Below are 12382 nucleotides of genomic sequence, written 5' to 3'. Positions count from 1 at the left end.
CGTGACTGTGAATCACGTGATGCCGCACCTCTCCGGATCCGTAATCAATTACTGTATGTAGGTGGCTGTGGTGGCTGCTGTGGCTGTCTGGCTGCTCTCACGGCGAGCCTCGCTTGCCCCAGAATTTCAGATGAAGCCGAGTTCATCTCGCACTTCGCATCTCGCATCTCGCAACTCGCAGTCTCCTCGGGTGCCGTGCGGTTCTGCTCTTATTCATCACCTGACGGCATGGAGATGCCTTGATTATTCAACGCTCCTTCCCTCATAGCCTTCTTTCCATCGCCATAACCTGTTTCCGGGACATCTTCGCTCTCTTACATCTTCGTCTCGAGTACCTTCACCATGCCTCGTGGTCCGCCCCCGTTTATGATTGTCTTAGCTGCCATTGCCTTGTTTCTATGGTACGTCGTATGGACACGCGACCATGAGCGTCCCCTGGACGGTCTGTCGTACTCCGACCGTTTCCAGGACAAGTTGCATCGCACAGGCACCGCAGACATCCCAACTGTGACCGCAACCCCAGATACCCTTCATGGCGAACACGTCATGGGGAAACTTGGGAACGAAACTCTGAAAGCAGAACTCGGCCGAGCAGCCTGGAAAGTCCTACATACCACTATGGCCCGGTTTCCAGACAAGCCCACCCAGGACGAGAGTGATGCCTTGAAAAGTTACGTCTATCTCTTTGCCCGCTTGTATCCCTGCGGCGAGTGTGCCGAACACTTCCAGCAAATCCTCAAAAAATACCCTCCACAAACCGGTTCGCGGTCGAGTGCAGCGGCCTGGGCATGTTTTGTCCACAATGTCGTGAACGAGAGCAAGGGGAAACCTTTGTTCGACTGTGCGAATATTGGTGACTTCTACGATTGCGGTTGCGCAGACGACGAGAAAGAAGAAATGAGCGAGGCGGGAAAGATTAGCGACGTCATTGCTACGCAGGGGGACCACACAAAACATGACCCCGTGGAAATCGAGGTAGAGGGTGAAACAAGAGGTGGCTGACAACATTGTTGTCCGTGTTGTGCATTTGATCAAGCTATGGGCACATTTTCGGAATATGAAGGCTTGCTCCTTCCCCTCGCCTTTTCGAAAACACCCATTAGTGTGGCGATTCACACCGAGCTGGGATGACTCCATTGACACGATAATCTCGTCCTTCGATCCTTGTCGCCTCATACGGTCCTTCCTGGGTCTGGCTAATGCAACATGGAGCCGGTTTTCTCAAAGTCAGTCGACGAAGCAGCTTTCGGTAGATATTGGATTCACTTCCATTGCTGTTGCTCGGAGTCGGCGGTGGAGCCAACGGATCTCCGTCAATTGATTGTCTCGGTGAAGGCAGGGCGGCTGATGTGGGTTCCGACACCTCCTTCTTGAATGGATCAAGCTTCTGAAAACCGACATCGACAAAGCAGCGGCTGGGAATGTACCATATATCGCCATATTTCGGTTCCTGTTCTCCAATATACATCGAGGGCAGCCCCCGATTTCGGCACTTCTGGCAGGGGTGGCGAAGATAGACGTTATAATCTCGAACTCGGCATCCACGAAGGCTCGGAGAGTCGCAGATTTCATTGCGGAAACGATGTGTGGCCGGATGGGAGCATAGAAACAGGTACCTCCGAGTCGTGCACATTTCGGGGGTGAGATCGTCGAGACAAGGCTTTCTAGGTGGTTAAGAGGTGATTGATCGTCAGCCGCCTGATCTTGTACTGCCTTTTACATCCGGTTTGCAATGGGCACTTGTCAATCTCGGTTCAACCCACTTTTCCAGAGTTCATTATGGAAGCACCACGAGATCGAGACGTTATATCAGCTGAACAAGCAGAGTGATTCAGATGCCAACACTGTCCGATGTTGATCGGCTGCATCAGGAAGCTGGAAAAGAGGAAATCTGGATTCCAAATTTAGCTCCAAGAATAACAATGGCTTTGTTTATTCTTTGTTCGGGCACCCGACTACATTATACATATCATCACCGTGCTCAGAGCGTGCACCTGACCGAGCAAGCACGAGCATTTCAACAAAGGAGAGCCGACGGAAGAGCGAGAACCACCTCAGCCACCAGGTTTGAGTACAGCGAACAGCAAGAGCATGTTGGCTCTGGCGTTGCCATTGAGCAGTTCTGCATTATTGGCTAGAGGCGTTGCGGAGGTCATCCTCCCCTCGATCCGGATCCATGATGAAGAGATGGTTAATCAGGGAATTGCCTTCGTTTCTTGATGTTCTAGTGGAGCAGAATTAGTATTCATAGAGATATGTCTCTGAGGAACCAATGACACCAGAGCACCAACAGGCGACGAGCCTCGTGGCTCTCGGCTCAGGCATTGGGAGCCTCGCAGCCTCGCAGCCTCGCAGCCTCGTAGCATTTGCTTGGGGAAGCGACGCGGGGAAATTTCATGATTTGTTCTCGTTGCTCTGCGAGCGTGTCAATTCCTGCTCCGGCGCGTGTCCATTAATTCCTTGTCCAACACCTTCTCCTCCGGCATGCGTACTGTCGAACATCGTGCTCGCAGCTTCTTCCTCCAATGTCGAGCTTCAGCACGATGCACGAAGCCCTCCGCGGCCTGGCATCCTGCACATTTCCAGCGACGAGGACTCGCTGCTGCCGTTGAACCAAAGGCATCCTCAAACCTTGCCACGAGCAAACCTTACTACGTTACGACTCCTATCTTCTATGTCAATTCAGGCATGTAATTTCATCATTCACTCTGGGAGCTCCCTTCTGACGTAGACACTCAGCACCCCATGTCGGCCACCTTTACTCCATGCTCCTTGCCGATGTCCTCAAACGATGGGCAAACCTCCGCGGCGACGACGGAGCCAAGATGCTCACGGGGACGGACGAACATGGCATGAAAGTGCAGAAAGCTGCGCAAAAGGCCAACACCGACGTCAAACTGCTCTGTGATCATCACGCCGAGCAGTTCAGACATCTGGCTGACGCCGCCAACATCAGCTACGATCGGTTTATGCGCACAACAGACGAAGATCACAAAGACGTGGTTCGCTATGTTTGGGAAGAGTTGAATCGGAACGGGTACATTTACGAGGCAAAGCATGAGGGCTGGTACTCTGTCAGCGACGAGACATTTTATCCAACCACGCAGATACACAAAGTGCTCGATCCCTCCACGGGTCTGACCAAGATTGTCTCCATCGAAACTGGCAAGGACGTCGAATGGACTTCGGAGACCAACTATCACTTCCGACTTTCTGCCTTCCAGCAACCTCTGCTCGAGCACTACGACAAGAATCCGGGTGCCATTGTCCCGAAACAACGCATGAATTTCATACTTGATGAGATTCGTGGTGGACTCAAAGATCTCTCTGTCTCCAGGCCATCGTCACGACTCACCTGGGGCATCCGAGTACCGGGAGATGACAGCCAAACCATCTATGTCTGGCTTGACGCTCTGTTCAACTACCTGACAATGACCGGGTATCCCTTCGTGCACAAGAACGATCCTACTACTATTTGGCCACCGAATTGTCAAGTGATAGGGAAGGATATCATTCGATTTCACACGATCTACTGGCCTGCATTTCTCATGGCGTTAAATCTGCCCGTAACTGAACGGTTTCTGACTCATGCCCACTGGACGATGAACAATCAGAAGATGTCCAAGTCCTCGGGCAATGGTGTGAATCCGTTTTATGCCATGGACCGTTTCGGCGTCGACTGTATCCGGTTTTACATGGCTCACAATGGCGGTATTGTAGACGACGCCATGTACGAAAACTCCTTCATCGCCGAAACATATAATCACCTACTGAGAGGCGGTCTGGGCAATCTCATCCACCGTGTCTTCAGGAGCAAGCATTTCAGTGTCCGCGAAGCCGTCAAAGCTGTGAGAGAAGATGAGCATGTTTTGACGATGATGTCTCAGGGGCAGTGGTATGGCTATGACCCATCCCTGAACCCGATCCGTGACAGCCTTAAAGTTCAGTACAACAAGCTTTGCTCGGCGAGAGATATTGCAGACAGTCACATGAAAGAGCCAGACCCGCGCAAAGCTGTACAATCCATCTGCGAGCTGATAGGACAGGTAAGGATCCGCCTATTGGACAAAGCGACATGCTAATCTTCCCGCAGACGAATAGCTTTTTCCAAAACACTGCTGTCTGGAGACTCGTTAAGAGCGACCAGCCGGAGGAACAACGATTAGGGCTTTGGGCGCTCTTCATGAGTGCCGAATCAATCCGAGTCATGACCATCCTCCTCCAGCCGTTCATGCCGGAGAGGATGGAAGCCGCCCTGGATCTGATGGAGGTAGACGAATCGAACAGGACGTTCGAACATGCTGTGGTAGGAGCCGACATGACCTATGGCCCAGCCGCTTTGGCGCCCGACGTGAAGCCTTCGGTGGACGTTATCTTTCCCATGCTATTGTCCCCCCATTGAACCTTTTGGCGGCAAGTCGCAGGCTTCGTCACAACAATGGCAATCGCCCACGATCTGGCAGGAACGGGCTCCTGTCGACCTGCTGTTGGAAGGACTCTGTGGTGGTTCTCATCGCCAAGGCATACTTGTCCTGCCGTGACTCGGAAACAATGGCATATGCTTTGGCCAGCAATACGGCCCTGAAGTTCCTTCGGATGAGCGAGGAGGTCCAGCCACCAGCACCGGACTGTGTCGTGTACCTGTTGGGCACGAAATACCAAGAATCGAGAGAAAGTGTGTACCTAAGATATAAAATGTATGTACAACATACCGGCAATGTAGCGTGTGCGAGACATTGCCAGGCATGTGCAGTGAACAGAACGAACTCCTGGATCAGACCTCCGCTTCACGGGACCTTAGCAAGTCGACTGTTGCCTGAAGCGTGTGTGTTGGGCTGGTAATCCCTTGACAATGCACCGCCATCGATTACAAAGGCGATCGAACTGCAGAGCCTGAGACTCGGCTGGAGGGAGTCTGCTACGAGCACGGGTATCTAACTCTGGAGTTTGTGCTGACAGTAAATCTGCTTGCAGAGTCTTCATATTCTGGCCAGGCTCTAACTTCTATACGCATCCACAGCGCTACACTACGCTACGCTATCCTGGATATATCATGCCGGTACACGATGGGAGGGGATCAGTGAAGTGAACACACACACCCCCCTCTCTAATGCTTCCCCTCTCCGCGACGTCCTTTTTTACATACACACGGTTAATGGGGTGATATCCAAACCGTGTCACCCATGGACACTAATGGGTCGGTTCAAGAGTCACAGTATCCAGGTTCCTTCGCGCCACTTCCTCCCGCCCACTGCTGCACGGTCAAAACTGTGGTATACGCACAGCTTGCAACACCAAAGATACACATGGCGTAGTCCAGCCCGCGTTGCCACCGGGTCTTGGAGACGGCTTTCAAATGTAACATTGGCGGGTAGATGTACACTTTTTGAGTCGTTAGCCTTTCCATCTATGCACGACAAAATTTGGGAATGGAGGGGGACGTCGACTTACCCAGGGGAATGCAAGCGAAGCTGCCGACCAGGGCGACGAATTTGTCCAGGTCGCCAGCTCCGCCCCAAGCAATGAGTGCACAGACGAAGCAGAGGAAGAAGCGAAACACGTTCTTCTGCCATTTGATCCAGGGATTGTATTTCCCCGAGCGGCTGAACAGTTCATTCTCCATGATGCGGATGGCGGGGAAGAGCTGCAGCGGAGTGCTGAGCAGGATGGCGAGGGAATATAGGAACTGTACCGCGTTGACCATCTTGTTGTCCTGTGGGAGATTGAGGAGCACAACGGTCTTGGTCTTTGAGCCGTATGCCGCGTATGAAAGTGCCCCCATGGACGTGAAGAGCAACGTGATGATGACCATGACCGTGGCGAGGACGCCGGGGAAGTTCTGAGGCTTCCTCATTGATTCCTGGATGGGGATGATGAGACCGACACCCTCGAACGTGAAGATGGCTGTGCCGATGAATAGCGTCCACGTCGACGGGTTGAAGAGGGTGATGTCGGAAATGCCTTTGTTGTCGACGATAGTCGCAATATCGTAGTAATATAAATAAATGAGGCCGATGAGGATGAACGCGTCTGCAACGAGAGCTGTGAAGCCCAGTTTTCCTATATCTCTGATCAAGCTCAGAGGCAGGAAGATGACGAGTTGCATCAGAACCATAAACTTGATGTCGATGAACGATTTGCACTTGGACACCGCCAGCACGAATGCCTGGAGGTTTTCGGACGTGAAAACAGTATAGGCGGCCACGAAGCCGACCTGGCTCAAAACAATAGAGAACAGAATCGCCGCTCTCATCCATTTGCCGTACAGAATGCCGCCCATGTCACCAAATGACGCCTCGACCCTGCCACGGGTGCTGATGAGCAAGATGAAGCAATAATAACTGAGAATGGCCACCCCGAGCAGGACAAGCGACGAGAAGAGCATGCCTCCATTCAGGAATGCCCGAGGGAGGAACAGGACGCCTGTACCGACAAAGGATTTTAGGAGCAGCAACGCTGCGTTAAAGCTGCTGCCCGTGCCAGTTGGTGCGCGCTCCTTATGTTTCCGTCTCCGCAGTCCACCCGGAGTAAGCAAAGCACTGTCCTCCATCGCTTCTCTGTCGCTGCCCTCATCATCGTAAGCGTCAGATGAGAAATATTCGTCTGGCTCGAGCACCTCATCATCTTCCTCCAGATCCTCACCTGCAAAGTGCCCGTAGAGTGTGAGGAACTCGAGAAAATTGTTGGTGAAAAGTCGAGGCGGAGCATTGCCAGTAGACGGGATCCGGGAATTCCTGCCAGTTGCAGCACTGCCGTTCGCCGTTTCACCGGCGCGAGCAGGACTTTCTGCGGCCCTACGCAAGAAATGTCGACGAAACCCGCCTGGCACTCGAATGTTTTGGATATCCGTTGTCTCACTTTCCGGGTCAGGCCGTGCGATGTTAAAGCTCTTGCTCCTCTGGGCCTTGCCCGGCTGATTACTCTCCTGCTCTTCTGCCCACCGATATACAGCGCGTGTCACATCTCCTCCCTGTAACCTCAAGCTCGAAAACTCGTCCGGGTCCAGCCCGCTTCCGTCGGTCAGGTCCAAGCGAAGCGACCTCCCGTACCTGGTCGAGCCTTGTTCCGGCTGCACTAGATGTCTCTTGACCACCTCTGGATCTTCTGTTGGAGCGGGACTGCCGGCCATCTCACGAGCGCTGAAAGAGCCGTAGTTGCTTCTGGGTAATCTGTCATGACCACCCAATCCTGCAGCAGTGTTCAAGAGGGGCTGTCTCGGCGTCGGGGTAGGCGAAGGAGTCTGAGCTTGAGGCGGACTATGGTTTCTTGCATCCGCGAGCGCACTCGACAGGGCAGACGGTCCTGGTCCTGGCAATGAGCCGGATTGGTCGAGTTTCGGCAGGTTGGCATCGTCGTAGTCTGCTGCTATCTGCTGGGGAGTAGGCACCTGCTGGACAGGAGGCGTATTGAGGCGACCGGAAGGGATTGGCGAGGATAATCGTGCTATCGAGGCATGTCTGGAGTGTAAACTGCCCGCTCCCGTTGGACTTCTTGAGTCTACGTCCACAGACCTGGACGTGGATCTGACCGACGACATCGGGACCACTGTGAAAGATGGTGCTATTGCGGGTTCATGAAGATACAACCTGGTATATGACTCCTACACGAAAGCAAACCAGCAAAGATATGGCATGTGAGCGGAGCAAGTGATCAGGTACATGTGCGAGTAGCCGTGTGCAAGCGAAGAATTCGAGGACGCGGATTGGGAGGCTTTTTCCTTTTGGGGATCCGACGTCACACACCTGGGCGCTGCTTGCGGCACCGCAGCCACAGCTTAGGGGGCACGGCGGGTTCACTGAACAGAGTATGAGGGGCGTCGGCGCGGCTTTGCGTGCGGAGGAAGCCGATAGCGACGCCTGGGCCAATGGCATCCTTTAACTGTAACCACTAGCAGAAGTCCCCGGGGCTCCCCCAAGCCTTTTCATTGCCGCTACGCCACAAGGAAAACCCTTCGCGGTGGCTTCGACCTCTGCGGCGTCATTCTTGACCTCAGATCTCTTCTTATGTGTAATAGTGCCTGGTGCTGTAGCATTCTCTCCACCTTTTACGTATCAGATACTATCGTTTTATCGCTTCCTCAGAGTTTGAGCATCCTTTCAGGAATTACTGTCTTCAGAGCTAGGATTGGTTCACCGTCGAGATCCAGGGTCTGAGATTCGATATCCATCCCGAGCCGCATACCGGATAACCCACCAATCATGGACTGATATGGATTCGCATCGGAAGCTCTTCTCGAACAATCATGGCAGGAATAGGAGGGAAAGGCTGGTCCGACTTGGGAGGCGGACGAAGCCATGGGAGCCGACGCGGTCCTGCGTTTCTGACACGCACGGCCACGGACGAAGCCGCTCAATTACTACGACGATCATCCTTTCCGGCAACAACAGAGGAACATCGTCCACAGTCTGCTCACGAGAGCTCGAGACATCTTCCTTCTAGGCCTGGTACTGCCCGAACCTCTGAGCCGGACTCGTCCCTCAACCGACATGGCAGGGCCTCGTCTGAAGCCTATGGCACCTTTGACGGCTTTCAAGACACGCCGGACGCGAGCCGCGCGCAGGACCCTATAGTGACAGGCCTGTCCATATCAGCACATCCTGTGACTGTAAATCCCGCGAATGAGACCGGCAAGATCGAGACATCCGCCGTCAACAAGGGCAGCGCCTCGGCCCCCCAAGCTGGAGGCACAGAAAAACTGGGAACAATCTCTGGAGTATTTGTTCCCACCAGTCTCAATGTGCTGAGCATTCTGATGTTCATCCGATTCGGCTTCATCCTCGGTCAAAGCGGCGTGGTGGGTATGCTGATCATGCTCGTTGCTGCCTATGCCATCAACCTGATCACCACACTGTCTCTGTCTGCAGTCGCTTCCAACGGGATAGTCAGAGGCGGCGGTGCTTACTACCTGATTTCCAGATCTCTTGGTCCTGAGTTTGGCGGAGCAATCGGGTTGGTTTCGTATCTCGGCTTCGTCTTCAACACAGGAATGAACGCTGTAGGTCTCGTTGACTGTGTGACTTACAACTTTGGTCACGAGAGTGGCAACTGGGAAAACACGCTGCCTGAAGGGAAATGGTGGGCATACCTCTGGAGTACCTTGGTAGTCATACTCTGCGTCGTCATCTGTATGGCTGGGAGTTCCATCTTCGCTCGAGCAAGCAACGGCCTGCTTCTGATTCTACTGCTTGCAACCTTTAGCGTCCCACTGTCAGCAATTGTTCGGGAACCATTTGAAACCACCAAACAGTTTCTACAGTTCACGGGTTTCAGGTTTGACACGTTGAAGGAAAACCTGCTGCCTCATTTCACACGCGGAGCCGCTGGGAGTCAGTTGAAGGGCAAGGAAAACTATCAAGACCTCTTTGGCATCCTTTTCCCAGCCACGGGAGGTATTCTCGCGGGAGCGAGTATGTCTGGCGATCTGAAAAATCCTAGCTCATCCATTCCTCGGGGTACTCTGGCTGGGCTCGGCTTGACATTCGTTGCATATACCCTCGTTATCGTGGCTATGGGAGCAAGTATAACCAGAGAGTCTTTCTACAGGAATGTCAATGTGGTCCAGGACGCGAGCGTATCCGAGGTTCTCATCCTGGCTGGAGAGTTGTCCTCGACATTCTTTTCCGTCTTGATGGGTATCATTGGCCCGGCGAAACAGCTACAAGCCATTGCAAGAGACAAAGTTATACCCGGTCTGTCGATATTTGGGCAGGGTACAGCGAAGAATGACGAGCCGATCTACGCCATTCTTTGCACATTTGTCGTTACTCAACTCGTTCTCCTCCTGGACATCAACCAGATTGCCTCTCTCATTACCATGGCCTACCTCATGTAAGTCGCTTATCTACTGATGGGGAGCTGGCAATAACAACTCCCTAGGACATTCTTCGCCCTAAATGTGGCAACCTTCCTCCTGAAAATCGGATCGGCACCCAACTTTCGACCTTCATTCTCCTATTTTAACTGGTGGACTGCCGCCGCCGGTGCACTCCTCAGTATCGGCAGCATGTTCTTTGTCGACGGTATTTCGGCCTCGGGCTCCGTCTGCATCCTGCTTGTCTTGATCATACTCATACACTACACCACCCCGCCGAAACCATGGGGTTCAATCTCGGAAGTGCTCATCTACCACCAAGTTCGAAAGTATCTGCTAAGGCTGAAGACCGAGCATGTTAAATTCTGGCGACCACAGATTTTGCTATTGGTTAATGACCCCAGAAGGAGTTACAAGCTGATCCAGTTCTGCAACTCCCTCAAGAAAGGTGCCTTGTTCATCATCGGTCATGTCATTGTCACTCAGAACTTTGGAGATTCGGTGCCTGAAGCTCGCCGTCAGCAAGCAGCATGGAACAAGTTCATCGAGGTATCACGGATTAAGGCGTTCGTCAACGTGGCCATATCACCATCCATCGAATGGGGAGCAAGAAACATTTTTCTCTCTGCTGGCCTGGGCGGCATGCGCCCTAATATCGTTGTTTTCGGCTTCTACAACCTGCAGCAGTTCCGGTCAGAGCAGCCGCTAGTCGATATACCCAGTCCCCCGCCAGAGAGAAAGGCAGGATCGATTCGAAAGCGACTAAGAAGCCGGAGCCAGGTACAAGGAGAGCTGCCCACTGATACCTGTTACATCGAGAAACGCACAGATATTCAGAGCTACGTCATGGTTTTGGAGGACATGATCCTCAAGCTCAGAACCAACGTTGCCATTGCCATCGGTTTCGCGGACCTGGAGCTACCAAAGACGAAGGATGGCACAAAGAAATACATCGACCTCTGGCCTATCCAGATGTCGGCGGATCTTACCTCGGAGTCGGACGGCGAGCCACGGAATGTCACAACCACCAACTTCGACACTTACACGCTGATTTTACAGCTAGGATGCATTCTCAACACCGTGCCGTCATGGAAGCGGTCGTACAGACTTCGAGTTGGCGTCTTCGTCGAGTATGAGAGCGACGTCGAGGAGGAGCGATCTCGAGTACGTTCCCTGCTGGAAAATCTTCGTATCAAGGCAGAGGTCATGGTATTCTGGTTTGCCTGTGGCACCCTCAAATCCTATAACTACATCGTCAATGGGGAAGCTGTGGACGAGGAAACTCAGGACAATGTCAACAAGGTCCTAGAAGACGAGGTATGGTGGCAAGAACTCCTCAGGCTTCGGGGTAAAACACGCTCCGGCGACGTCGGTGCTATTGATGCTCTCTCACTTACAGACGATGTTGCCTGGCCAAGCTCATCTTTCCCAGGCAGAAAAGAGAGTGCAATCGTGCGACTCGATGGACTGCGTCGGATCTTGACGCACCCGAGGAAGAGGTCATCTTATGGCAACTTATCAAGTCTAGGCGTCAGCCTTTCTATGAGAACTTCACGCATAGACGACGACATGCTCAGCCGGCATGCATCTCATCCAAGCGACTCGGAACATTCTGATACTGACGACATGGACGGGACCACAGACGACAACGATGAGGAAGACGACGACGAGGATCAAGACCAGTCAGAGGGCAGCCCGTCAAGTAGGATACGTGAGTCCTCATCCAAGAAGAGTAGCAGGGCGAGCTCCAAAAAATCGAGCCGCAAGAGCAAGAAAAGCTCTAGCAGGGGAAAATCAACCTCACCTAGACCGCAACTCCAATTCGAGGAGGATATATTGCATGCAAGGCACGGAGAACAAAGCCGAGGACGGAGTCGGGCGCTTTCGGACCCTGCTGCTTCATCTCCTAGGCAAAGCCTAGACGTTGCTGCTTCGTCCCACGCATCTCGAGCAGTATCGTCCAACTTCACGTCGGAGCCAGTGCCACCTACAAAAGTGAATGTTGAAGAAGAGGCTGGTCCTTCGATTATGTTTGCCGATGATCCACATCCACGGCGGCAGGAAACAGACGAGGATGTCCCAGCGGCAAGACCATCCATCTACCAAAGGGCACGGGACGACAGTACCAATCCTCAACCCTCAGCGCAAGGCTTCCCTACAGCTGCGTCGATACCGCTATCATTCAACGATCTTCCAAGTCGAGCACAACATCTGATCCTGAACGAGATCATTTCCCAGAACAGTGATGATACGGCAGTCATCTTCACCACACTGCCGGCACCATTTGAAGGAACATACCGCAGCGAAACGGACAGTCTTGGGTATATTAGCGACTTGGAAGTCTTGGCTGGTGGACTGCCACCGACATTGCTGGTGCATAGTAACAGCATGACTGTTACCACGAACTTATGAGAGATTAGAGCGTCATGATACCCGCTACACTTGGCTTAGAACGACTTCTTCCGATTGCTCATCCTGATGAAGGGATGTACATATAAATACAACTCAATCCATAATGATCAGCACCCCTTGTCGTAGTCTCATGGTACGGAGACGCACTCTGCTGTCCAC

General features: G+C 52.9%; 4 protein-coding genes across 4 annotated transcripts; 3 read left to right on the top strand and 1 right to left on the bottom strand.

Annotated features, from left to right (window-relative positions):
• Positions 1-342: 342 nt before the first annotated feature.
• Positions 343-1002, top strand: G647_01213 (uncharacterized protein; the record flags this gene model as incomplete). The annotated part of the gene is made up of 1 exon (XM_008724614.1): positions 343-1002. One exon carries the CDS (start codon positions 343-345, stop codon positions 1000-1002), a length of 660 nt encoding a protein of 219 aa, XP_008722836.1.
• A 1482-nt stretch (positions 1003-2484) lies between these two features.
• Positions 2485-4402, top strand: G647_01212 (methionine-tRNA ligase; the record flags this gene model as incomplete). Its single annotated transcript, XM_008724613.1, has 3 exons — positions 2485-2690; positions 2732-4046; positions 4094-4402. 3 exons carry the CDS (start codon positions 2485-2487, stop codon positions 4400-4402), a joined length of 1830 nt encoding a protein of 609 aa, XP_008722835.1.
• An 801-nt stretch (positions 4403-5203) lies between these two features.
• On the bottom strand, positions 5204-7537 carry G647_01211 (uncharacterized protein; the record flags this gene model as incomplete). The annotated part of the gene is made up of 2 exons (XM_008724612.1): positions 5204-5382; positions 5452-7537. The coding sequence occupies 2 exons, from the start codon at positions 7535-7537 to the stop codon at positions 5204-5206; spliced, it is 2265 nt and encodes a 754-aa protein (XP_008722834.1).
• Positions 7538-8242: 705 nt separating this feature from the next.
• On the top strand, positions 8243-12223 carry G647_01210 (uncharacterized protein; the record flags this gene model as incomplete). The annotated part of the gene is made up of 2 exons (XM_008724611.1): positions 8243-9828; positions 9877-12223. 2 exons carry the CDS (start codon positions 8243-8245, stop codon positions 12221-12223), a joined length of 3933 nt encoding a protein of 1310 aa, XP_008722833.1.
• Positions 12224-12382: the final 159 nt, after the last annotated feature.

The sequence above is a fragment of the Cladophialophora carrionii genome (assembly GCF_000365165.1).
Source record: "Cladophialophora carrionii CBS 160.54 unplaced genomic scaffold supercont1.1, whole genome shotgun sequence".
Lineage (NCBI taxonomy): Eukaryota > Fungi > Ascomycota > Eurotiomycetes > Chaetothyriales > Herpotrichiellaceae > Cladophialophora > Cladophialophora carrionii.
This window is presented reverse-complemented; position numbering and strand designations above follow the sequence as displayed.